This window comes from Odocoileus virginianus, unplaced genomic scaffold (genome assembly GCF_023699985.2).
Source record: "Odocoileus virginianus isolate 20LAN1187 ecotype Illinois unplaced genomic scaffold, Ovbor_1.2 Unplaced_Contig_22, whole genome shotgun sequence".
Classification (NCBI taxonomy): Eukaryota; Metazoa; Chordata; class Mammalia; order Artiodactyla; family Cervidae; genus Odocoileus; species Odocoileus virginianus.
In genome coordinates this window covers 223782-249463 of record NW_027224339.1, presented here as the reverse complement: position 1 = coordinate 249463, position 25682 = coordinate 223782, and the positions used below count along the sequence as shown (strand labels likewise).

General features: G+C 45.6%; 2 protein-coding genes and 1 long non-coding RNA gene across 3 annotated transcripts; 1 reads left to right on the top strand and 2 right to left on the bottom strand.

Annotated features, from left to right (window-relative positions):
- Positions 1-520: 520 nt before the first annotated feature.
- Positions 521-4513, bottom strand: EBP (EBP cholestenol delta-isomerase). Its single transcript, XM_070464248.1, is given in 6 exon segments — positions 521-629; positions 632-814; positions 1433-1563; positions 1685-1721; positions 3081-3440; positions 4411-4513. Coding segments are annotated over 5 exon segments (690 nt in total). The 5' UTR covers positions 3382-3440; positions 4411-4513; the 3' UTR covers positions 521-591.
- Positions 4514-5645: 1132 nt separating this feature from the next.
- On the bottom strand, positions 5646-16115 carry PORCN (porcupine O-acyltransferase). Its single transcript, XM_020901250.2, has 15 exons — positions 15894-16115; positions 15084-15256; positions 13732-13924; positions 13351-13394; positions 12773-12954; positions 12562-12692; positions 12428-12445; positions 11168-11182; positions 10945-11070; positions 10681-10781; positions 9586-9662; positions 9430-9493; positions 9219-9304; positions 8076-8186; positions 5646-6063 (listed from the first exon to the last, which is right to left on the bottom strand). The coding sequence occupies exons 2-15, from the start codon at positions 15217-15219 to the stop codon at positions 5962-5964; spliced, it is 1386 nt and encodes a 461-aa protein (XP_020756909.2). The 5' UTR covers positions 15220-15256; positions 15894-16115; the 3' UTR covers positions 5646-5961.
- On the top strand, positions 15943-24987 carry LOC139034066 (uncharacterized). Its single transcript, XR_011486531.1, has 3 exons — positions 15943-16025; positions 16414-16570; positions 24909-24987. It is a non-coding gene; the product is annotated as an uncharacterized lncRNA (long non-coding RNA).
- The last annotated feature ends 695 nt before the right edge of the window (positions 24988-25682 follow it).

The following is a 25682-nucleotide window of genomic DNA, read 5'->3' as shown; positions in this document are numbered from 1 at the left end:
GGGAGAGTGATGGGTATCTTAGGAGTTAATGATGGAGTATATGGGGTAGTGGAGTGACTTTTGTGGGGGTCTCTGGTGTGAGCGATGGCAATCTTTAAGGTAGTGATGGGGTTCTTTGGATGAGTAATAAGGGGATATATGGAGTTAGTAATGGGGTATTTGTGGGATACCTGATCAGGAGATAAGAGGCTGAGTAAACTGAAGAACTTAGATTTGGAAAATTCTCAGCCTGACCATATTTCAAAACAAGAAAGGTTATATTCTGGAGAGAATGCCAAGGGTGTGGATGGACGATCATGCCTTAAAAGACTTTACAGATGTGATTCATGGATCTAATTAACCATCAGGGGAACCAGTGGGGTCAGTGATTGAAAGTTGTGAGGTCATAGGTTCGAGGTCTATGGAATGATGATGCTGGTCTATGGCTGAAAGGATAGTGGTCTGTGAAATGAGTGCTGGAAGGATCTATAGTGTCAGTCATGGGGCATCTTTGGGGTTAATAATTAAAGATCTCTCAGTATAGGGTCAAGATCTTTATTTCCTGATTAAGAGTTCCTCAATAGCCGGTGTTTAAGCCTAGTTCATCACTCTTTAGTTCTGCTTGCTCTTAGCTTTTGGGGCTTTGGCACCAGTATGCTCTGGGCATGAGCAAGTTGCTTTATAGAAGCCAGTATGAGGGGTCCAGGCAGTGCCAGCCACAAGGCATTCAAGAAGACAAAGTAAAACCAGAAGTAGAGTGGGTGGCCCAGCTCTCCGTGCTGGAATCCATCACGGTACTCTGTCAGGAAATAGAGCACATCTCCATATACCTGACCTGTGGGAGGTAGAAGGAGAAGGAAACTCTGTAAGGAGGAGGAACAATTCCAAGCCATTTTCCAAGTTATTAGAGCTCAGGATTCCCAAATTCAGAGACATAAAAGTTCTGAAATCACATGACTGAAGATTTGAGAAATCAGAAATGTGAGAATTCCAGAAATCAGAAGCTGAGACTTTCTGAACTCAAGAGTTCATGTCTCCAGAATTTAAGCTCAAAATCCTTTCATTCAAGACAGCTCGGGATTCTAGGACTAAAGAGAACTCACATTTCCAGAAAGCTAACAACATAAGAACATAAGAGGACTGAATCTCAGATGAAGGAAGCTCAGAATCTTGATTCAGAAGAATGCAGGGGTTTCCCACCATCATGGGCCACCTCATGTAACTGTAACCCTCATGAGAGACTTTGTGATGGAGTGGGAGGAGAAATGAACTCTCCTGGATTGAGAACACAGGCCTGGAGGGGCATGGCTGTTCCAAAACCTCAGGGAGTTTGTCATTCAGTCTGACTCAGCCCTGGATGGGCACAATTGAGAAGTCCCACCCACAGGAATGCCCCCATGTCTGTAGATCCCCCATCAAGCCCTCAAGCACCCATTGTGGGCCTTCTCCTCACCCCCAGAGACCACAAGCTGTAGGACAAAGCGGAGGGGTTGCTGGCGGAGAAAAGCGATCACCACCCACAGGCTGAGTGGTCCTCACAGGTAAGCCGTGATGGTCTCCATGCATATTATGAAGTTATCATCCCTGCAAGAGAAAGGATGGAGGGGGCACTGGCATTACTGTGCTCTACCTACAAGGCACCCCTTAATGCTCCCTGACTTACCTCCCCCCAAAACAATGCAGGTCCCCCTTGACAAACACTTACAGGATGTATCGGCTGTCTCCCTTGGCGTACTCTTTCCCTGAAGAAGACAAGAAACTTACATGAAGAACATCAGCAGGAAAAGGAAGTCAGACTTGTGACAGCCGAGGGCTCATATAAGAAGGCAGGCTTTATAACCTCCCCATGCCTCAGTCTCCTCATCTGTGAAATGGGGCAGCTGTTTTTATATGTATATAAGATAATGTGTGCAAATCTGACACAGAACATTAAGTGTTGCTGTGATTGTCTTGTATTCAATAAATGTTTGTGGAATAAAACCAGGCAGGTGTAAATGATGGAGTGAGGAAAGTAGCCAATGAGAGAAAGAGAGAGCTCGAAGGTGAACAGATAAGTAAATGAAAGAGTAAGCAGAGATCACTAAGGAAAAGATAGATTACCCAATATAAAAATAGACAGGAGACTGAAATAGGTTTTTCACAAAACCGGATTCTAAATGGTCAATAAACACATGAAAGGTACTTATTAATCACTAAGGGAAAGCAAATTAAAACCATAATGAGATATCACTCACATCCACTCGAAGGACTAAAATTTAATAAACACCCGGTCATATCAAGTGTTGATGAGGATGTGGAAAAACTAACTCTAATATACCGCTGGTGGGAATATAAAATGGTGCAGCCATTCTTGAAAAGTTTGGCAGTTTTTCATAACATTAAACACACATCTACCACAGGACCCAGATATTCTACTCCTCCACATCTACCCAAGAGAAACAAAAGCAGATCTTCACATAGAGACTTGCAGAAGAATGTTCTAGCAGATTTATTCATGAAGCCAAAAAGGAATACTGTTCATAACAGCAAAAGATTAGGGGAAATACCTATTAATACTGGAAAAGTCAAATAATTCTGTAACATTTATGCTTTCAAACTCTTCATAAACTTATGATGAGTGTCCTCATAAAAAAAAAAAAAGCAAAGTTCAGAAGCAAAGTTCATTTTAAAAAAAAAAAGCATGCTACCATTTATACAAAAGGAAAAATTAAAATGATGATGATGATGATGATAAAGTTATATGGCATGTATTATCTGCCAAACATTGTTCTAAGTGTCTTACATGTACTTGGGTATGACTATTATCCCTCTTCTACAGTTGAGCAAACTGAGGCTTATGTGTGTAATTTATGTGTAAAACCCTGAAAAGAAACATAAGCAATTATTTGGGGAAACTTGGTGGATAGAAGGTAGATTTTTACTGCATACCTCTAAATGGCTTCATTTTGGACCCATGTGAATATACATGCAATAAAAGTTAAATAAATTTTAAAAATTTATTTTAAACAAATGGAATAAGAGTTGGTGGGTAGGTAAACATCTAAGCCAATCCCTGTCCAGGAAATTCCCTTCCACAGCATACTCAAGAACCCAGGACTCACAGAGTTGAGATAAGATGGCTTGGTCTCCAAGAAGGTCCGCGTGGTAGAGGCTGAACCAGCCCTCAATCACCAAGTGAATGAACCCACATACTGCAAACCAGCACAGGGACAGTCTCCGCCAAGTCCCAAGTGGGACGACCGCAGCACGCCCTGACAATTGCCATGTGGTCACAACTAAGACTCCAGAGACGGAGAAGAGGCCAGCCAGGATATGCCAGGTGGGGCAGTCATTAGGCACAAAGTTGTCTAGTCTCAGGTGCTGAGGCCAGTAGGGGTGCGTGGGGCTGGCGTTGGTGGTCATGTCTTTGTAGGCTGATGGTGGTGTGTGGATATGTAGAAAAGAGAATTAAAAAAAAAAACCTGAACAAATACAAAGGCATAGAATGAGATCATAAAATCATATCCAAATAGTTTATTATGACAAGAAATGTAAGTGGACTCAATTAACTGATTAAGACTGACTCAATTAAAAAAATCTAATTATATACTATTTTAAAAACATGAACATAAGGCCACAGAAAAACTGAAAGCTTGTTCCTGCCCTCTGGGAGCCATATGATATGGTAGACACAGGAACCAGAACAGGTCCCAGCTCTCATTGATCTCATTGGGTAAGATAGGAACCAGGCCTAGTCTCTGCTCTCATTGGTCACAGTCTGGTGGTCAGACACAAGAATCAGACTAGGTCCCAGCCCTCATTGGTCATGCTCTGGCGAAGGAGACACAGTAACCAGGCCTGATCCCTGCCCTCAGGAGTTACAGCCCGCTGGGGGAGACACAGGAGCCAGGCCCGGTGCCATGCCTCCCAGGTCTGCTAGGGGAGATTTGCAAGGGTCACTGTCTTGCATCCTGCAACGTAAAGCTATTACCCTCCCCATAGTTCTGGAAACTGCAGGACAGACAAAAAAGATGACTAATCAGAACTACACCTTCAGGTTCAGTGTATGGGATTATCCGACCCCTCCCGAAATTGCTCACCCTGCAGCCAACCCGCAAAAAAGAGGAGAGTGGAGAGCAGGGGCCTTGCGCCGGGAGCTTAAAGAGGAGCTAAAGAGCTAAAGGGAGCTAAACAGGAGGGACAAATACAGAGACCACCCATCCGAACTAGAACCCTCTGGTTCAGCTGCCCGATGAGAAGGCAGATCTTTTGCAGTCCCGACAACCGCGCAGTAGCCGACCGCCCTGCGCAGGCGCGTCGGGGTGGTGAGGGTGGCAAAACGGCGGGGGAAGTGGGGATGGGGGAAGGGTCTCGCGCAGGCGCGCCGAGGGCTGGCCATTTAGCAATTCCGAGCTAAGGGATGGAAAGGCAGTTCAGGCGGAGGGCACTCACTCAACAGCGCGTTTGCAGCGGCCTCTCCCACAGGTTCCCGGGTCTCACTAAGATCGGTCGCTGGCTCCGAAATATCAATACTTCAAATCCAACCCCTCACAGGTTCCGCCTTATGGAACTGGCCAATGGAGGAGCTGGAAAGGAGGCCCTTGCTGCTCTCAGCCAATAGTTATTGTCTGTGTGCCGCCGACCCCGCCCTCACGCGTGGTACCATTTTTTGCTGCGGAGAAGCCACGGTTGGTGGGCGTTTTCAGCCAGAGGCCAATCTGTGGCAAGTCTTGGCTTCAGTTTCCCTAACCGCTTATCCATCCCATCAGAAATCGGGTGTTTACCCGCTGTTGAGTCAGCATTGCGTTGCCCTCATTTGTAAAAGCAGAGCAACCAAAACTTTCCCCAGATCAATCTTTAATCCTAACCTCCCAAATGGGCAAGGAAACAATACAAATAAGTCCTGGTGACTCAGCAGTAAAGAATCCACCTGCAATGCAGGAGATGAAGGTTTGATCCCTGGGTCGGGAAGATCCCCTGGAGAAGGGAATGACAATCCACTCCAGTATTCTTGCCTGGGAAATCCCATGGACAGAGGAACCCGCGGACTACAGTCCGTGGTGTTGCAGAGTTAGACCCGACTGACAGACACATCAGATCTTACTGCTACCTCCGCCTCTCCCTCAGGCCATCGCCATCCTGACTTCAAGTTAGAAGAACCAATCAAAACCCAAGTCCCTCAGCCTTGCTGACCAATTGACACGGAGGCCCTCAAACCCCCTGTGCCAACTCTTAAGAGTGAATTGAAACTCTATAACTCTAACCCAGTGGGCACCCAGACTATTCAGTCAGTCTCCAGACCCAACCCAGGCCTTCTATCCAATTAGAATCCACACCCCTCAGTCCTAAGGACCAATAGGCATCAACTCTTCATCAGTCTTGCTTTTCCTCCACTGTCCCTGTCAGGGCAACCAGTTAGAATGGGAATTCCTGTTTTTCAGCCAATTAGAACAATTAGAATCAGACCTCCCCCACATCCAGGTATACAATCTGTCCTGGTCCCACTCAGACCTAGCAGTGCTATCCTCAGGCTCATCATTCAATCATGAATGATAATAAATGAACTACAAACCAATCACAACCTCCCTCTTCATGGTTTCTAGCTTCCAAACCTTTATCCATGCTGTGTCCCCTTCCTAATTCATTTCTATTCCCCACTGAGCAGTGAAGAAAGAGGCTTTTGTATATTTCCTACTTTTATTTGATAATAACAAACTGTATAAAAAGGGACAAAGAAGGCGGGGAGGCCCTGGGTCTCCCCCTCTCTGCTTCCCCAAGCATCCCCCACCCCTAGGCCCCAGGAGGGACCACTCCCTTCCCGCCTTGTGGTGGGGTGGGGATTGAGAGGCATGGAAATGGTGTGTGTGTGTTTGTGTATGGGTGTTGAGGGGGGTCAAGGATGGAGAGAGGGTCAGGAATTAGAGGGCCTTCCCTCATCACCCATCAGAGCTGGCACCCTGAGGAGGGGTCTTGAGGGAGCTTGTGATGGTCCACAGATGTGTCTCAGCCTATTAGACAGTAGAAGATCCAGCATCCAAAAGTGACCCAGTGACTGGCCCAGCTGAGCTCTGACCACTTGTGGACCGTGTATGCCATGCCGTAGCCCTGTGGGAAAGAGGTGACGGTTGGTCCCACTCAGCAAGAATAAAGATCTCAGGAAAACCCATCCTTTGCTCAAGGATGTTTCTGTGACTCCACTGCAACCCTGAGTGAGGCCCCAGAGAAGAGATTGAGTGCATATGAAAGGTAAGCAGACTTAGTCTTTTTTCTTTTGTGTTTTCTCCTCTTTTAAAAAAAAAATTTAAATACGAGACAAGGCAATCCCACTTTCTGACCTGTACTCTCCCTTATATATAAAGAGTTCCTAGAAATTGAGTTTTTAAAAAGACAGACATTAGCAAAGGAGGTGAATAGGCCATTTTCAGAAAAGGAAAAAAAATGAAATCACGCTTAAACATATCAAAAGATACTCAGCCTCATGCATCACCTCCCTCCACTCAAACTGACAAATGTATCTGTGAAGTCTGAGAGGCACTCTGTTATTGTTGCGACAAACAGGATCACACACTGCTGGTGGGAGGGTGAAAAGGTAACTTCTCCATTGCTATCAAGACTAGATCCTATAGTTCTCTCTGCTCCTCTGTGAATCTACATAGATGTGACGTTATTACTTGCTGTAGCATTACTTACAATAGAAAAGGAGTGGAAAATCACCTGGGTGTTCACTGATAAGGGACAAACTATATTATGTAACAATGGAAAAAATGAATGAGGATACTCTGTGTCTTTTTTAAAAAAATTATTTGGCTGTGCCAAGTGTTAGTGGGAGTATGCATTATCTAGTTCCCTGACAGGATCAAACCGAGGCCCCCTGCATTGGAAGCATAGGGTCTTAGCCACTGGACCACCAAGGAAGTCCCTACTCTATGTCTTAATGTGGGAAGTTTTCAGGAATTATGTGAAAAAAAGCAACATGTAGCACAGTGTCATTCATGTGTTACCTTTAGGGTAAAAACCAGGGGGAGGGAATTAAAAATATTTTTATATCTGCTTATTATGCTTATATTTTAGAATAATAGTTCAATAAAATGAACAAAAGTGGGTACCCATAAGAGGATGGAAGTAAGACGGTAGGAATAAGACTTTCCTCTGAATATCTTGTACACTGTTTTTTGTTTGAACCATGTGATATGCATTAACTATTTTTTTTTTAGCTCTGCCTCGAGGATTGCAGGACCTTAGTACCCTGACCAGGGATTGAACCTGGGCCCCAGCAGTGAAAGTGCATGTGCTAACCACTGGACTGCCGGGGAATTTCCTGCATTAACTGTTTAATAAAAAACCCAAAATTTTATTTAAAAAGAAGCAAAGCCCAGATTTTATACATTCAACCTGAATGAAAAATCAAAAATTGTTTTTAATGACAAAATATAAAGTTTTATTTTCAATTAAAAATTGAACGAAGGAAATTCCTGGTGGTCCAGTGGTTAGGACTAGGTGCTTTCACTGCTGGGGCCCAGGGTTCAATTCCTGGTCAGGGAACTAAGATCCCACAAGCTGCATGGCATGGCCAAAAAAAAAAAAAAAAAAAAAGAAGCAAAAGCTGGATCCTGTTAGTGCCATATGAATAAACATTACTTTCAAATTGTTTTTCATTTAAAGAGGAGTAAAACCTGGAATGTGCATACTCTACCTGAATAAAAATAGTACATACATTTTAACATACACTTTTAAAGTAGAATCCAGGATTTGCACAATCAATATAAGTAAAACTATTTTTAACAAATTAAATAAAGAAAACTTGCGAGTTCTACCTAAGTAACAATATGATGAAATAATTAACTTTAAAAAAGGAAAACTCGGATTTTGTATTCTATCTAGAGAAAATAAATTTTATAAATAAAATAAACATATTTTGCACACTTCATCCAAGTAAAAGACCCAACAGTATCAATCAACCAGAGGGACAATGGGAGAGAAGGACAAAGGACAAGCTGGAGACACTAGATACAAGGTCCCCATGTCTTGTCCTCCACACCTTTGTTCTTATGGTTCCGATGAGCAGGTAGCACATCCCTGGGTGACCCCCAGCCCAGGGCCCCCCCCCCCCACCTTACCTGTTCCTCTGTGGTGTCGTCCACATCAACATCAAACAGGGAGCCCAGGTAGGCCAGGTGGAAGATGGCCAGGGCCCCAAAGAGCAGGTTTAAGGCTCGCACCCCCAGGCCCTGTGGAAGACAGATGGATAAGCCTGGCAGCTGGACCTAATCACTGTCCTCTAATCCCATTTGGGCAGGTGCTCCCAGGGTAACACTCTAGGCGCAGGAATAAGGATGTCCAGGGCAGTCTCCACCAGAGTATGAAAGAAATGGTTCTGATCCTCCTGTGGGAGCTCAAGGGGTATCCAAGGATGAGGATGCTGTTAGCTTGAGAACATCCAAATTGGGGGAGATTCAAGCATTCAGGCAGAGGAAGAAGAATGGGGGGTGGGGCTTTGAGTTGGGGGTTTATGGTGATAAACATTGGCTGTCTGGTTAGAGGCAAATCTGAAATTCTCCATACTTCTTGTTGCCAAAAGAATGAGAAAAAAAGACACAAATCAAAGCAAATCGCTACTATGACCTACATGGCCCACCTCTCCCCCTCTGACTCACTCTGCTCAAGCCATCCTGGCCTCCTCACTATTCCTCAAATATTTCAGGCACTCTCCCATCTCAGGGCCTTTACTCTGGTTGTTCCCTTTGCCTGAAATGCTCCCCTTCCTTACCTCCTTCAGTTAAAGAACTCAAAAGTCACTTCCTCACTTAAACTTGAAACGACTCACCCCTGATACTTCCCTCTCCCCTTCCCTTATGTATTTTCTCCTTGGCACTAATCACAATCTAACAAGCTACTACACTTTACTGACTTATTTTTTATTTACTGTCTTCCCTGTTAAAATGTTTGCCCCAGAGGGCTGAGATTTTGGTTTATTTTGTTCATCACTGTGTCTCCAGCACCTAGAACAGTGCCTGGTGCCAGGAGGTGCTCAACACATGTTCACTGGGAAAATAAACACTAGGTGGGTATACAGCAGTTGCTTGATACATTCTTATTAGAGAGATGGATGCCAGTGAATAGAGGTGAGGTTATGAACATGGTTCAGGACTGGAAGAGAAAGCTGGGCACCCTGAGACAGATAAAAGGTGGAAAGAGAAGTAATTTTTTTGGGCGGGGGGGGGGGGGAGTTGACCACATGGCTACCTAGGCTGAATCCTCACCAAGCGATGCTGGTGTGAACAGTCTGGTGGGCACCGTTTAGATAAGACACAGGCACTGAGAATCCGAGCCAGGCGCTTTCGCAGAACTAGGGCAGATGAGGGGGAGGGGAAGGTAAGACTGTCAGGTTAGCCTCAGGTATCAGTGGTTCCAGCCCACCACCAGCCAACACCAGCCACCCGTCCCATCTGCTGGGTTGGGTTCTGCACTCACCATGCTCCACGTAAGTGATAAATGCCAGGGACAGCAGTACTGCAGCCAGGTGGAAGCTGAAGCCCTGGGGTGGGGTTGGGGGCAGTGAGGTGAGTGAGCAGGAGGCCCCACCACCCCCACCCAGCTACCACCCTGATCCCACTCTGCTCTGCTCACGTGCAGGAGGGCACTGGCTGTATAGGTGACCAGCACGGCTGAGAAGGTCCCCAGGTGGAGAGCATTCTTGAAAACATCTACGGGGATGGGGGGAGAGGTGGGGCAACAGTCTCCTGAGCTTTTCCTCGGCCCTTCCTGGGGGGCCATTAGGGTAGGGTGAGGATACCCACAACCTCTCAGGGCCCCCAGGATGAAGTCTCTCTATAATGGCCTCCAATTTCACATTATCTAAACTTAGCTCCTGATTGTCCCTCCCAACCTGTTCCTCCTGTAGTCTTTCCAAGTGTAACCAATGTCAACTAAACCCTTCCAATTCATCAGGACCAAAAGCCTCATTATCACCTTTGATCTGCTCCTCCCCTGACTCCTATAAGCAAACTCTTAGCATATCCTGTCAGTTCCAGCTTTGGAGTTTATCACTGCTGCCCTCCCCAACACCCTGTCTTTCCTCACAATAGCCAGAGGATCCTGTTACAACCCAAGGCAGCCTGTGGCTCTCCTCTACTCATACCCCTGCTCTGTCTCTCTCAGAGAAAAAGCCAAAGTCCTCCCCATGGCCAGAGAGACCCTATAGGACTAGGCTCTGTCACCTCTTGGACCTCACCTCCTACCACTCATCCCCTTGTGCACTCTGCTTCGGCTCTACTGGTCTCCTCACTGTACCTCAAATGTGCCAGGTATACACCTGCCTCAGGGCCTGTGCACTGCTGTTCCTGCCATCTGTTACATTTCTCCCACATTTATTTGCATTGATTGCTTTCTCACCTCTAAGTCTTTGCTCAGACTAGCTCCTCAATGAGACCTTCTCTGGGTGATTTATTTAAAATTGCATCCACTCCCACCCACACATTCCTAACACTCCCAGATCATCTTCACCTTCTCTCTTTATTTTTCTTACCACAGCACATATCACCACCTGAACTACTGTGTATTTTTTAAAATTATACTGCTCCCCCAACAAAAATGTCAACTCCACAAGGACAGGAGTTGTTTGGGAGGTTTTTTGGTCCATACTATCTTCAACTTGTATGAATGTGAAAAGGGGTGTGGGTTGATGACTGCCAGCCCTCTTGGAGTGATGACTTTGTGACTCACAGTTATTTAGCCAATAAGACATGGGCAGGTTCCAACTTGTAACAACTTCCACCATAGACCGGGGCAGCTCCACATTCAGTGGCTTAGAGACTGTCAGGTCCCTGTGGGAAAAAGAGACACGCAAACTCATTTGGGATTTAACCCACCTGAGAGTCACACTTTTGTTCTTAGCTGTTCCCTCCCCTGGGAGCATCCCCCCCTCCTCCCTGACGCTCCTCTAGGCAGCACCCTGTGGGAGATGGACCCCCCCCCAGCCCTCCCCACCATTCCAGGTGATCCTTCTCCTCGGTGAAGCCAGCCCCTGCCAACGTGGCCGTGGCTTCGGACAGAAAGCCCACAAAGTAGTTGCTGAAGTGGAAGGAGACAGCACTCTCGTAGGCTCGCAGCCACCTGGGGGAAAAGGAGCCAGAGAGAGAGGCATCATGCTCAGGTCCAGGTGTGACACACCCCAGTTGCCAGCATCCCTGGCCCCACTCCGTAGACTCACCTTACCATGGTGCCCCTAGGGGTCAGGAAGGCAGCAGAGAAGAAAGGAAAGAGAGTCAGAGAGGCCCTGGAAGCTGGTCTGCGTTGTTCATCAACAATACAAACAGAAACGTGGCAGCAAAAGAGGTGAGAGTCATGCTATGATAGTCACACACATCCATCCTTCCATGCCCTGTTGGTCAGTTTCAGGTGGCTCAAATTGATGTGTGAGCTGCTCTATGATATGACATGGTCCCACGGCCTCACCTGGCCAGACATCCAGACCCAGCCACTGTTAGAGGCTGACCTCACAGCTACATGGGCAGACACACATACTATCAGACTCCCAGCTCTCTGACCAGATTCAGTGACCATAAGACACATGGAAGTCCTTTAATTAGGCTCAGAGATCATCAAGCACCCAGTTATGTACACATACACAATTCTACACTTAAGACAGTCATCCTGTCAGTTGTATAATCAGACATGGTCAAAGACAGGCAACATCTTCCACTGGAAAAAGTGTAGGTTCTGGATTCAGGCCTGGGATTAATGTCTGGCTGTAGTTGGGTGACAGTGGGCAAGTCATTCCACCTTTCAGAGCCTCATTCAGCATCAGACACAATCAGCGGCCAGTGAGGAGGGGAGAAGTTCATGTAATCAAAGAGCTGCGTGAAATCCTAGTCACACCAGGGGTGGATGGTCAGTCCTGCCCCTCCGTTGGACAATACTGAGGAGCCAGAGAAGGCAGATCCATTGGCAGAATCATCACAGACACACACACAACACATTACAGATCCATTCCCAGCCACAGTTAGAGACAAGCCAGGTTTATCCTATCTATTGATAGCCACATGTTCCCATCATAGACAACCGCACAGCCAGCCAGCCAGTCAGAACTCCAGTCCCACACAAGGAGTCCCTGGCTGACAGGCAAAAACCCACACACACTTCTAGCCAGTGTCACAGACAGGTCAGCATCCTGTCTGTGGATATGTTGGTCAGCTAACCAACACATATCTGTTGCTGTCTATTGCACTCATATAACTTGCTTCTAATGGTGGAATAGCAGAACAGATGGACAGACAGACACAGTATGTAATGGAGGATCTACTGTACATGGAGTTATAGGGCCAATCATGGTCAAACCAGAGCCTCAGACAAGCACTCACTCACTGGGTAGATGGTCGGACAGTATCAGACTCACAGAACCAGTCAGTTACAGACTATGCCCCCACGCCCCAGTCAGCCCCACTTGCCGTCAGCACCTGCCCTCATTTACCTGACTTTGCGTTTCTTGCTGTAGTAACAGAAGACAGACAGAAGCATTAAGAGACAAGCTCAGAGCTGGGGAGACCCCAGGTCCCTCCCCAACCCCCTCAACTGCTGGGCAGAGGCCTCGAAGGTTGTGCTCACTTGCGAAGGAGGCGGTCACCATCGAGGGGAATGAAGTACGGGAAGAGGTAGGGCCCCACACAGGTGGACAGCACAAGGCACAGCAGGGCCAGCGCCAGGCTCCGCGCTGCCTTCTGCAGCCATCGGCGGCTCTGTGGGGATCAAGGCTCCATGAATACTGCCTCAGGGTGGCTCCCATGGTCCCTGCCCACCTGTCCACCCAGGGCCTCACCAGCGGGCGACCTTGGACGGCCTGTAGGTAGCTGTGGAAGGATATCCAGGGCCCGAACACGATGGTGCCCACGAAGTAGAGGTAGCCCATGAACTCCACAGGCGAGGGCACTGCGCCCACTTCGCCCCTGTCCAGGTCGAAGCCCAGAGACACCGCCTTCATGGCCACGATCATCTGGGCCCCTACATGTGGTGCCCATGGTCAAGTGGATGAGAAGAGAGCAGGTAGCCATGGGGGGATGGGGGGATCACCAGGTGAAAGGCGGTAGGAAAGAAGAGTGCAGGGGTGGAGAGGTGGGCACAGGGTCAGACAGGCAGTGGAGCAGGTGGGCCCAGGACCGGCAGACGTTCTGACTCTATAGAGAGTCAGGCACGGACATGAGATGGGACAGACAGATGGGGTGGGGGAAGAGGCATGGTAGAGAGAAACACAGACGTGAGGGGAGTCTGAGGGCTGCGTGTCCAGTGAGCTAGGCAGATGAGGGAGAAGCATGGGGAAGGAAAGAGACGGGGGTGGGTTTAGGAGAGGTGGAGCGGGGCTGCAGGGCCGGGGCAGGGGACAGAGCCAGGGCTGCCTACCTCGCATCTTGTGCCATGTCACGGTATCCACCATGTGCATCTCACTGAGGAAAAAGGTGGTGATCTTGGCCCTATGACTCCCCTGGCCTCAGACACGGCAAAGGGGGGAAACCGAGGTGCAGAGAGGGCATCTTTTCCCTGCCCTGCACAACCTCATGGAGGAAGAGTTCTCCAGGGCTCCCTCCTCCAGGGGGAGCTCAAGTCCCACCTGTCCAGTGTAGCCCTTTGGAAAAAACAAGTCTCCCAGATTTCCACCGCCTCCAGAAACATCCTCTGCCCTCCCTGTCCTGGACAGTCTCATGAGGACTGTGAGACTGGGGACCCACCCACGCCCACCCACTCTTCTGCTGATGGTACAGGGATGAGGACTCACGCCCATACCCCATAAGCAGGTAGATGAGGATGGTGACGGAGAGGAAGACGCCCCGATGGGAAGAATGTCGGCAGAGGAACAGCACGAGGTAGCACAGGAGGCTGAGCAGCACGACCCAAACCATGTGCAGCTGGAAGAAGTGGTAGAGGCTGAAGAAGCCACCTGCCACGGTGCTTGCATGCTTCAGGTAGGATGGCAACCCTTTGGGTGAAAGAGAGAACATGACAGGGAATTAGAGGAGGGTTGGTAGAAGGGCAACCTGGGCAGAGTTCACAGCTCAGGCAAAGGCTTAGAGGTTGGAATGTGGTGGGATTGCAGGTGACACAAAGCAGGTTTCGGGGAGCTGGGGAGGTGGCTTGGGTTTAAAGAAAAGAGACATCTATAAAGGTTATTTTGGGAACCCTGGAGGAAATCTGAATAACTTATATTGGATAACACTATAGCATTGAGATTAAATTTCCTGAGGGGTGATGGTTGAGGCTATGGTTGTGGGGGGAAGATGTCCTTATTCTTGGGGGACACGTGCAAAAGGACTTGGGGTGAAGTGCAGCAGGTTATTCAAGTGATTCAGGAAGATGATCGAGCAATCAACAGAGCGAGCTAATGTGGCAGGATGTTGACAGTTGGAGAATCAGGTGATGCATATATGAGTGTTCATTGTACTATTCTTTCAACTTAGCTTTGCAGTAACTTTGAAATTTTTCAAAATGATAAACCTGGGGAAAAATAAAACATCCATTTAAGATAAAAGAACAAGAAAAAAGAAAGTGTAGAACTTCTGAGTCTCAGATTTCCAAAATTCTCAGCATCCTATAGGAACCTTGGGGACTTGGAATCTTATCTTTTAGATAAAGGCATGCCCTGATTTGTGGAAACATTTCAGAATCTTAGAATCCAGAAATCTTATTATGATTCTATAAATCCAGAATGCCAGCATTTTGGAAACATAGTGCGTGAGAATTTCAATGTATCAGAATCCCCAAACCCAGTAACATGGTACTTTGGGATACATGGTACTTTTCATAGCCCTGTGGCATGTGCATTTCAGAATTTTATAACCTTGGGATGTAGGCCTTTCAAGATCCCAAGAGTCAAGAACCTTAGCTTTCAAGAGTCCCAGAACCCAGGGATACTGAAAGGCATGGTTTGGCATGGCAGGATGAGACTTGGTGCATGGGGTGGCCAGGTTAGTAGGATGTGGGGTGGTAGAGTGAGGCTTAGCCTGGTGGGATGTGGTAGGCTGGACATATAGGAGCCTGGCTTGGCAAGATGTGGCAGAATAAAGTGGGCCTTGGTATGGATAAATGTGGCAGGTGTGATATGGCTTGGCGTGGTGGCCCATGGTGGGGCAGGCACTTACCAAGCCTCCAGAGGAGGCGGCAGCCAAGACAGATGGCAAGGAGCAGCCAGATCTGGTCAAGGCCCTGCTGGGCAGTAGGCAGGAGACAGTCCTGCAGGAGCTGCTGGAAAAATTCCTGGCGGCTGAAGGTGGCCATTGTGGACCCCCACGGATGGATGGACAGATGGATAGACCTGCCAAAGGAGGGACACAGAGGAGGCTAGCTGGGATGTCCATGGGGCAGATGATGCTCAAGGGATGGATTTGAGCACTCAGATTTCAGCTTAGGGTATGGCGGGGGGAGGGTGCGAGTGTCAGGTACATCAGACTGAGCCGCCCCTGTGTGTGTATGTGTGTGTGTGTGTGGGTGTCCCGGGTGCCCATACACAGCCTGTGACCTGAGGTGAATGAAGTATCTGTGTTCTTGTACACTGGGAACAGTCCGGGTCCGACGGTGATTGAATGGTGTACATTCTAGGCCCGTATATCAAATTGAGGGGCTCCCTGGTTTGCAAGGTAGAGTCACGCTGTGTGGAGGGCAGAGAGGGAGATCCTGTGACACTCGGGGACCGTGTGCATCTCTCCTTGAATGGAGGTTGGGGGTGTCCTGTATCCTCCGCGTGCCCCATCCCACCCCCACCCGGCCGCCAACAAAGCCCTTCCCAGGCCCGGGGACTGCAGGGAGGTGGAGATGGCTGTAAGGGACACGGCAGAAGGGGGAGTTGGAAAGGTGATGGAGAGGGGGCCCTAGCACACGCACTGCAGACCCACAAGGGGAGGCCGGCTCAAGATGCAACCAGGAGAGCTGAGCGTGCACCACCGGCGACCTACCTGGCAGTAAGGAAGCTGCGGTCCAAGGGGCTGGGGACGTGCCGCCGCCGCCGCCGTCGTCGCTGCCTCCTCCCGGCAGCCTCCCCCGCAGGCCGCAAGGCCGGGACCAGCTGCAGCTCTCCGGGCGGCGCGGTGAGCGGGCCCTTTAAATCCCGGGCCGGCCCGGTCGGCCAATAAGAGAACGGGAGCGGGGCGGGGACGAAGGAGGAGGGGAGCGGGAGGATTGAGGGAAGGAGCTGGAGGTTGAGTGGAGCCGGGCGCGGAGGACGTCGGCTCGCGGAACATTGGCTCCCGCAACTTTCCGACCTTTTAGTGTGCCAGTCCCTGAAGGGTCGTGTCGGGAGGTCTTCTGACCATCCAAGAACAAACCGTCCAATCACCAAATTCCTAAACCGTGGAAGTCAAGATGGGAAAGATGGGGGAGGGAGGAGAGAAAGCCCGCTCCTCCACTCATCCGCCTCGCCCTGAAACTGCCCACCCGCGCACGTCTTCGTGACACTGTTATGCCCCCGTTTCACAGATGGGAAAATAAACCGAGGTCTCTCCTTACCCATCCTTTGAGGGAACTATGGGAATTTCCAGCCATCCCCAGCACCAAAGACCAGCCAGAAACACAAGTACAGACCGTCACCTGGGAGCACGAATTAGGCGCCTATGCGTCCCCCTAGGGACTCCCGGTGAGTACTTAGCTTATCATTGAGACTGATTTGCAGGTTGACTTCCCCACCAGACTCACCTCTGCATTGAGGGTGACCCCAGTAAATATTGAGTGTTTCCTATGAACCAGGAGGCTAGTGCAGAGCACCAATTTCCCGGTGGCTCAGCGGTAAAGAATCCGCCTGCAATGCAGGAGACATAAGAGACTTGGGTTCAGTCCCTGGGTGGGGAAGATCCCCTGGAGAAGGATATGGCAACCCACTCCAGTATTCTTGCCTGGAGAATCCCATGGACAGACGAGCCTGGTGGGCTACAGTCCATGGGGTCCTAAAGAGTCAGATATGACTTGGTGACTAACTTACAGTGTCCCCAACAATGGTTTGAATTTGGGCTCTATCTGCACCAACTCTGAGGATATATGCAGCACTTGGTGTTTGCCTCTCCTTTCCCCTAGGCTGATGAAGGGACTTTTTCCAAAGGAGCGTTTACTGGGCATGGGTTGCAAATTTAGCTATCAAGTGGAAGAAAGAAGAAAGCTAAAGTCAAGCTGGACCCCACCCTGGCCTGAGGAGCTAAATCAAACAGGTTCTAATCAGATTAATGCTTGCCTGTATGGAGCTGGGCAAGCCATACCCATTCCCCAGGCTTCAATGTCCCTTTCTGTTAAACAAAATAGTGAGATTAGCACAAAATAGTGGGAAATACCAATGGCAATTGAAAAAAAAATGTATGTCTCCTCTCTTTAAAAAATGTTAACATAAAGTTAAATAGAGTTTAAACACACAACATATATTACAAATAAAAAGTATTTAAAATAATACTATACATAATAATATTTAATAAAGTATTTATTATTGTTGTTGTTCAGTCACCCAGTCATATCTGACTCTTTGTGACCCCATGGACTGCAGCACGCCAGGCCTCTCTGTCCCTCACCATCTCCCGAAGTTTGCCCAAGTTCATGTCCATTGCATTGGTGATGCCATCCAGCCATCTCATCCTCTGACACCCTCTTCTCCTTCTGCCCCAGCATCAGGGACTTTTCCAATGAGTCAGCTGTTCACATCAGATGACCAAAATACTGGAGTTTCAGCTTCAGCATCAGTCCTTCCAATGAGTATTCAGGGTTGATTTCCCTTAAGATTGACTGGTTTGATCTCCTTGCTGTCCAAGGGACTCTCAGGAGTCTTCTCCAGCACCACAGTTCAAAAGCATCAATTCTTCGGTGCTCAGCCTTCTTTATGGTCCAACTCTCACATCTGTACATGACTACTAGAAAAACCATAGCTTTGACTATAAAGGTCCATAAGTGGGTAATTTTTTCTTTTAATTAATTGTCCTCTCAAGCCAGTCACCTCTTTTGGGGGGGTCCAAAGGTATCAATTCTTCAGTGCTCCGTCTTCTTTGCAGTCCAGTTCTCATAACCTTAGCTTATTAGATTGGCAAAAACAAAAAAATTGCCAAGCCTCAGAATAATACCATTTTTTTCTCTCTCTCTCCTTCTCTTTTTCTCTCTGTATCTATCTATAATTTTTTCTTAAGTATTTGACCGTAGTTGCAGATGTGATGCCCCTTCAATTAAATTCAGTATGAATTTTCTAAAAACAAGGACGTTTTCTTACATTCTTACCAGCAGAGTATGAGGGTTTCGATTTCTCCACATCTTCTCAAGCACTGTGTTATCTGACTCTTTTGGGTCTAGCCATCCGAGTGGGTGTGCTGATACTGTTGTTTTATAGGAAAAGGAAATCCTGGGTCACGAGCTACCTTCCTTTATCAGGTCTTTTGGATTTCTTCCAATCTGGAACAACATCTCGCTCTTCCATTAACTGACATGATCTTGATGTTTTTGAAGAGCATAGGTCACTGCTTTGGAAGAATGTCCTTAAATTTGGGTTTATCTGCTGTTATTTCAAGATTAGATTTGGATTATGCATTTTTGGCAGAATTCCACAGCAGTGACGTTGTGTTCTCCTCAGTGTCTCCAGAATCACAAAGTATTTGTTAACTCATTTAATTAATACCAACTCAGACATGTTGGTATTAGTTTTGATCATTCAATTAAGGTGCTGTCTTTCAGGTTTCTCCACCAAAATGTGCTCTTTCTCCTTTGTAATTAACATTAAGAAGTATCTTGTAGGGACATACTTTGAGAATATGTATCTCTCCTATTTTCCTCTGAACTTCCACTCACCAATTTAGCATCCATTGGTGATTCTTGCCTGAAGCAATTAGTATTATGATGGTTACTACATGATGATTTTCTTTTATTAATACATGTATAGCCAGTCCCAAAGAAAGGCAGCGCCAAAGAATGTTCAAACTACTGCACAATTGTGCTCATTTCACATGCTAGCAAGGTAATGCTCAAAATCCTTCAAGCTAGGCTTCAACAGTACATGAACCGAGAACTTCCAGATGTACAAGCTGGATTTAGAAAAGGCAGAGGAACCAGAGATCAAATTGCCAACATTCATTGGATCATAGAAAAAGCAAGGGAATTCCAGAAAAACATCTACTTCTGCTTCATTGACTATGCTAAAACCTTTGACTGTGTGGATCACAACAAACTGTGGAAAATTCTTAAAGAGATGGGAATACCAGACCACCTTACCTGTCTCCTGAGAAACCTGTGTGCAGGTCAAGAAGCAGCAGTTAGAACCAGACACAGAACAGCAGACTGGTTCAAAATCGGCAAAGGAGTATGTCAAGGCTGTATATTGTCACCCTGCTTATTTAACTTATATGCAGAGAGTACATCATGCAAAATGCCAGGCTAATGAATCACAGTTCAGTTCAGTTCAGTCGCTCAGTCGTGTCCGACTCTTTGCGACCCCATGAACCGCAGCACGCCAGGCCTCCCTGTCCATCACCAACTCCCAGAGTCCACCCAAACCCATGTCCATCAAGTTGGTGATGCCATCCAACCATCTCATCCTCTGTCGTCCCCTTCTCCTCCTGCCCCCAATCCCTCCCAGCATCAGGGTCTTTTCCAATGAGTCAGCTCTTCGCATCAGGTGGCCAAAGTATTGGAGTTTCAGCTTCAACATCAGTCCTTCCAATGAACACCCAGGACTGATCTCCTTTAGGATGGACTGGTTGGATCTCCTTGCAGTCCAAGGGACTCTCAAGAGTCTTCTCCAACACCACAGTTCAAAAGCATCAGTTATTCGGCACTCAGCTTTCTTTATAGTCCAACTCTCACATCCATACATGACCACTGGAAAAACCATAGTCCTTGACTAGACGGACATTTGTTGGCAAAGTAATGTCTCTGCTTTTTAATATGTTGTCTAGGTTGGTCATAACTTTCCTTCCAAGGAGTAAGCATCTTTAAATTTCATGGCTACAATCACCATCTGTAGTGATTTTGGAGCCCAGAAAAATAAAGTCAGCCCCTGTTTCCACTATTTCCCCATCTGTCTGCCATCAAGTGATGGGACCGGATGCCATGATCTAGTTTTCTGAATGCTGAGCTTTAAGCCAACTTTTTCACTCTCCTCTTTCACTTTCATCAAGAGGCTCTTTAGTTCTTCTTCACTTTCTGCCATAAGGGTGGTGTCATCTGCATATCTGAGGTTATTGGTATTTCTCCTGACAATCTTGATTCCAGCTTGTGCTTCTTCCAGCCCAGCGTTTCTCATGATGTACTCTGCATATAAGTTAAATAAACAGGGTGACAATATACAGCCTTGACATACTCCTTTTCCTATTTGGAACCAGTCTATTGTTCCATGTCCCAGTTCTAACTGTTGCTTCCTGACCTGCATACAGATTTCTCAAGAGGCAGGTCAGGTGGTCTGGTATGCCCATCTCTTTCAGAATTTTCCACAGTTTATTGTGATCCACACAGTCAAAGGCTTTGGCATAGTCAATAAAGCAGAAATAGATGTTTTTCTGGAACTCTCTTGCTTTTTCGATGATCCAGTGGATGTTGGCAATTTGATCTCTGGTTCCTCTGCCTTTTCTAAAACCAGCTTGAACATCTGAAAGTTCACAGTTCACAGAATCAAGATTGCTGGGAGAAATATCAACAACCTCAGATATGCAGATGATACCACTCTAATGGCAGAAAGTGAAGAGGAACTAAAGAGCCTCTTGATGAGGGTGAAAGAGGAGAGTGAAAAAGCTGGCTTGAAACTCAACATTAAAAAAAAAAAAACTAAGATCATGGCATCTGATCCCATCACTTCATGGCAAATAGATGGGGAAAAAGTAGAAATGGTGACAGATTTTGTTTTTCTTGGGCTCCAAAATCACTGCAGATGGTGACTGCAGCCATGAAATTAAAAGACACTTGCTCTTGAAACCTAGAAAAGCTATGACAAACCTAGACAGTGTATTAAAAAGCAGAGACATCACTTTGCTGACAAAGGTCCATATAGTCAAAGCTATGGTTTTTCCAGTAGTCATGTATGGATGTGAGAGTTGGACCATAAAGAAGGCTGAGCACTGAAGAATTGATGCTTTTGAACTGTGGTGCTGGAGAAGACTCTTTTTTCCTTTGCATTTTCTTTTTTTTTTAATTAATTTATTTTAATTGGAGGATAATTACTTTACAATATTGTGATGGTTTTTGCCATACATCAACATGAATCAGCTACAGGTATACATGTCCCCCCCTCCCACCTCCCTCCCCACCCTATCCCTCTGGGTTGTCCCAGAGCACCAGCTTTGGGTGCCCTGCTTCATGCATCGAACTTGCACTGGTCATCTATTTTACATATGATAATGTACATGTTTCAATGCTATTCTCTCAAATCATCCCACCCTCACCTTCTCCCACTGAGTCCAAAAGTCTGTTCTTTTCAGCAATCCCACTGCTGGGCATACACCCCGAGGAAACCAGAATGGAAAGAGACACATGTACTCCAATGTTCATTGCAGCACTATTTATGATAGCTAGGACGTGGAAGCAACCTAGATGTCCATCAGCAAATGAATGGATAAGGAAGTTGTGGTATATATACACAATGGAATATTACTCAGCTATAAAAAAGAATGCATTTGAGTCAGTTCTAATGAGGTGGATGAACCTGGAGCCTATTATACAGAGTGAAATAAGTCAGAAAGAGAAAGACAAATACTGTATATTAATGCATATATATGGAATTTAGAAAGACGGTACTGATGATCCTACATGCAGGGCAGCAAAGGAGACACAGATGTAAAGAACAGACTTATGGAGAAGACTCTTGAGAGTTCCTTGGACAGCAAGGAGATCAAACCAGTCAACCCTAAAGGAAATCAACCCTGAATATTCATTGGAAGGACTGATGCTGAAGTTGAAGCTCCAATACTTTGGCTACCTGATGCAAAGAGCTGACTCACTGGAAAAAACTCTGATGCTGGGAAAGATTGAGGGTAAGAGGAGAAAGGGGCAACAGAGGATGAGATAGTTGGATGGCATCACTGACTCAATGGACATGAGTTTGAGCAAACTCCAGAAGATAGTGAAGGACAGGGAAGCCTGGCATGCTGCAGTTCATGGGGTCATAAAGAGTTGGACACAACTTAGTGACTGAACAAGCTGGAATTTTACTGGGAAAAAGAGCTTTGTCTTCTTCTCCATGTATTTATTCGTTTGCTTATTTGTTTCAGTATAAGACTCATAATTTACAGGTTAAAATTTTAAAATAGTTAAAAGTTATTATTGTTATGTAGTTATAAAAGTAGCTTGAGGTAAAATTTGCATACCATAAAATTCACCCGAGTTAGTTGTACAATGCAGTGGTAATTAGTATATATATAGGTTTAAGCAAAAATCACCAAAATCTAATTTTAGGACATGGTGATCACCCCAAAAGAAATCTTGTGACTGTTAGCATTCACTCCTTCTGTCCCTGAGCCCTAGGCAACCACTAATCTCTTTCTGGATTTGCTTATTCTGGACATTTCATATACATGAAGTCATACAATCACAAATCTTTTGTGTCTTGTTTCTTTCACTGAGCATAATTTTGAAAACTGTGATAAAATACATGTAACATAAAATTTACCATCTTAACCATTTTAAGTGTACAGTTCAGTGATCAAATATATTCACATTGTTGTACAATTTCAACACCACTATCCATCTCCAGAACTTTTTTCGTCTTTCCAAACTTAATCTCTATACCTACTAAACACCAACTCCTCCTTCCTTCTTCCCCCAACCCCTGGCAACCACCATTTAAATTTCCCTTTCTATGAATTTGGTTACTCTAAGTACCTCATGTAAATGGAATCATGCAGTATTTGTCCTTTTGTGACTGGCTTATTTCACTTAGTATAATGTCCTCAAGATTCATCCATGTTGTAGCATGTGTCAGAATTTCCTTCCTTCTTCAGACTGAATAATATTCTGTTGTATATATATGCCACATTTTGTTTATCCATTCATCCATCAGTGAATGCTTGAGTTGCTTCCACCTTTTGGCTACTATGAACACACACAGGTGTATAAATACCTCTCCAAGTCCCTGCTTTCAATTCTTTTCATATTGTATGTCCAGACATGGAATTGCTGTATCATTTGGTAATTCTGTTTTTAGTTTTCTGAAGAACTGCCATATTGTTTTGCACAGTAACTGTATAATTTTATATTTCCACCAACAGTGCACAGGAGTTCCAACAAGGTTATCCTCACCAACCCTTGTCATTTTTTGCTATTTTATTTATTTATTGTTATAGTAGTCATCCTAATGAGCATGAGGTAGTATCTCACTGTGGTTTTGCCTTGTAGTTCCCTAATGATTAGTGATGTTTATAATCTTTTCATGTGATTATTGACCCCATTTATATATATTCTTTGGTGAAATGTCTATTCAAGCCCTTTGCTCATTTTGAAATGGTTGTTGTTGTTGAGTTATAAGGGTTCTTTGTATGTTCTGGATACTAGACCCTTATCAGAGATATATGATTCATAAATATTCTTTCCCATTCCATGGATTGCCTTTTCATTCTGTTGATTGTGTTCTTTGATGCACAGTTCTTAATTTTGACATAACCAACTTACCTATTTTTTCTTTTGTTGCCTGTGGTTTTGGTGTCATATCCAAGAAATCATTACCAAATCCAATGCCATGAAGCTTTCTCCTCTGTTTCCTTGCAAGAGTTTTATAGTTTTAGACCATACATTTATATATTTGATCCATTGTGAGTTAATTTTTGTATACGATGAGGATCCAACTTCATTCTTTTGCATGTGGATATCCAGTTTTCCCAACATCATTTGTTTAAAACAATTATCATTTTTTATTTTAATGCTCAGATTTTTCTAGTTTTGGCCAGTGGGGTTCTCTTCAAGCTGGCTCCTCTGTCCTTTTGACACGTCTCCATCATTTTTTTAGCACATCTTTTCTTTAGAGCACATCAAGAGGTTTCAGGCTCATCTTTTACTTTCCCAGTCCTGGCTCTGGAGTCAGCCATTTCTCCCAAGAAGCTTGGATAATGGCACTTACAACACCAAGATCTGGGTACTAAAAGTGCTCATTTCTTCTTTAAGGTTGCTGACTCTAGGCCCTCTCAGTGGACAGAATTAGGATATAAATATAGACACATGTGAGTTATGAATCCATATATACACATGTTTGTAAATGCATACACACATCTATCTTTCTCCTTATACATTCAAATCCTTGAGTTCCTACTGACATCTACAATACCAATCCAACACACCAGAGTGTTTATCCGAGCCTTTCCCTTTTCTATTTGTAACTCCATTCTCCAATAGTAAGAAACCTGATTCTCATTAGCCACAAGAATTTTACTTATTTGCTCAGCCCTAAAATACACATTCAGTAGTTTCAGATTTACTAACCTGATTCACTGTGGAAGAGAAGTCTGCCAACTAGAGGTCAGTATTTTTTAAATAGTCCTTTTTTGTCTGTAGCCTGATGGATACCTGTTTAAAAGTTGCTTGGGTTTGGGACTTCCCTGGTGGTCCAGTGATTAGGACTCTGCACTGTCACTGCAGAAGGCATGGGAGATCCCCTGGAGAAGGAAATGGCAACCCACTCCAGCATTCTTGCCCAGAGAACTCCATGGACAGAGGAGCCTGGTGGGCTACAGTCCACGGGGTCGCAAAGAGTCAGACATGACTGAGTGACTAACATTTTTCACTTTCACTTTGGGGAACTAAGATGTTAAAAAAAATTACTTGGGTTTGTTCTTCCTGGTCCCCTTCAGTGAAGCTGCGTTTGAAATGTGATTAAGGTTCATTTGTTTCTGTCTGTTTTAGGATTTTCCCCCACCCTGGTTAACTTCATTTATTTTTTAAAGTATGTGAAGTATTAACATGGTTTCAAAAGTCAGAACTATATCAACAAGTGTGTTGTGACAACAAGAAATGTCATTTCTTTGTCCCATTCCTTCCAGCTGGCACCCACCCACCCCTCTAGGCAACCAGTTTCAATGCTTGATGGTTTAGCCTCCGTGTGTTTCCTTTTGGTAAAGGTAAGCAAGTTTACATGTGTTTTCATATATCATCTTCTTATTACACAAAAGGTTGCATACTATAGATCCTTTTGGGTACTTTGCTTTTTTTCCACTTAATGGTATGTCCTAGAAATCACTCCTCATCCATCCATAACTTTCTTTCTCTATCTTTTTGCAGCTACCTAGGACTCCATTATGTGACTATACCACAGTTTGTTCAACCAGTCTATGTATAGAAAATCGTACTGTTGCCAAGATTTTGCAATTATCAATCATGCTGCAGTGAATAACCTTGTGCATATGTATTTTCACATTGTTGGAGGTGTATCTTTAGGGCCAAATGCTGGAAGTGGGATTCCTAGGGTGAAAGAGAAACATGTGTGCATTTTTGTTAGATGTCATGTTCCCCTGCACTGGGGTTGTAAAAAGGTTGTTTAAAAAGCACAAAGAAGAAAAGCTGCTATTCACAAAAGAAACCAAATCATCTTTCTTGCAGCCATTCAATAGTCCATATTGGTTTTAAGATTTGAGGGATTTAATTACCCAAAGACTGGTTTTAACAGTCATTGAATTTCACTGATATTGTCAGGGCCTCTGCAGGTGGGTGCACCCTCCCCCACACAACCTGATGCTGCTATATAGAAGCTTCTTTCGCTGGTGGCTCAGATGGTAAAGAATCTGCCTGTAATGCAGGAGACCCGGGTTTGATCCCTG

What these genes read in the sequence shown, in the direction of transcription:
- PORCN (XM_020901250.2), bottom strand. Translation starts at nt 15,219, where the DNA reads ATGGCCACCTTCAGCCGCCAGGAATTTTTCCAGCAGCTCCTGCAGGAC. An exon ending in CCGCCTCCTCTGGAGGCTTG is followed by an intron (nt 13,925 to 15,083) that starts GTAAGTGCCTGC and finishes TTTCACCCAAAG; the next exon opens with GGTTGCCATCCTACCTGAAG. An exon ending in ACGACACCACAGAGGAACAG is followed by an intron (nt 6,064 to 8,075) that starts GTAAGGTGGGGG and finishes TCTTTCCCACAG; the next exon opens with GGCTACGGCATGGCATACAC.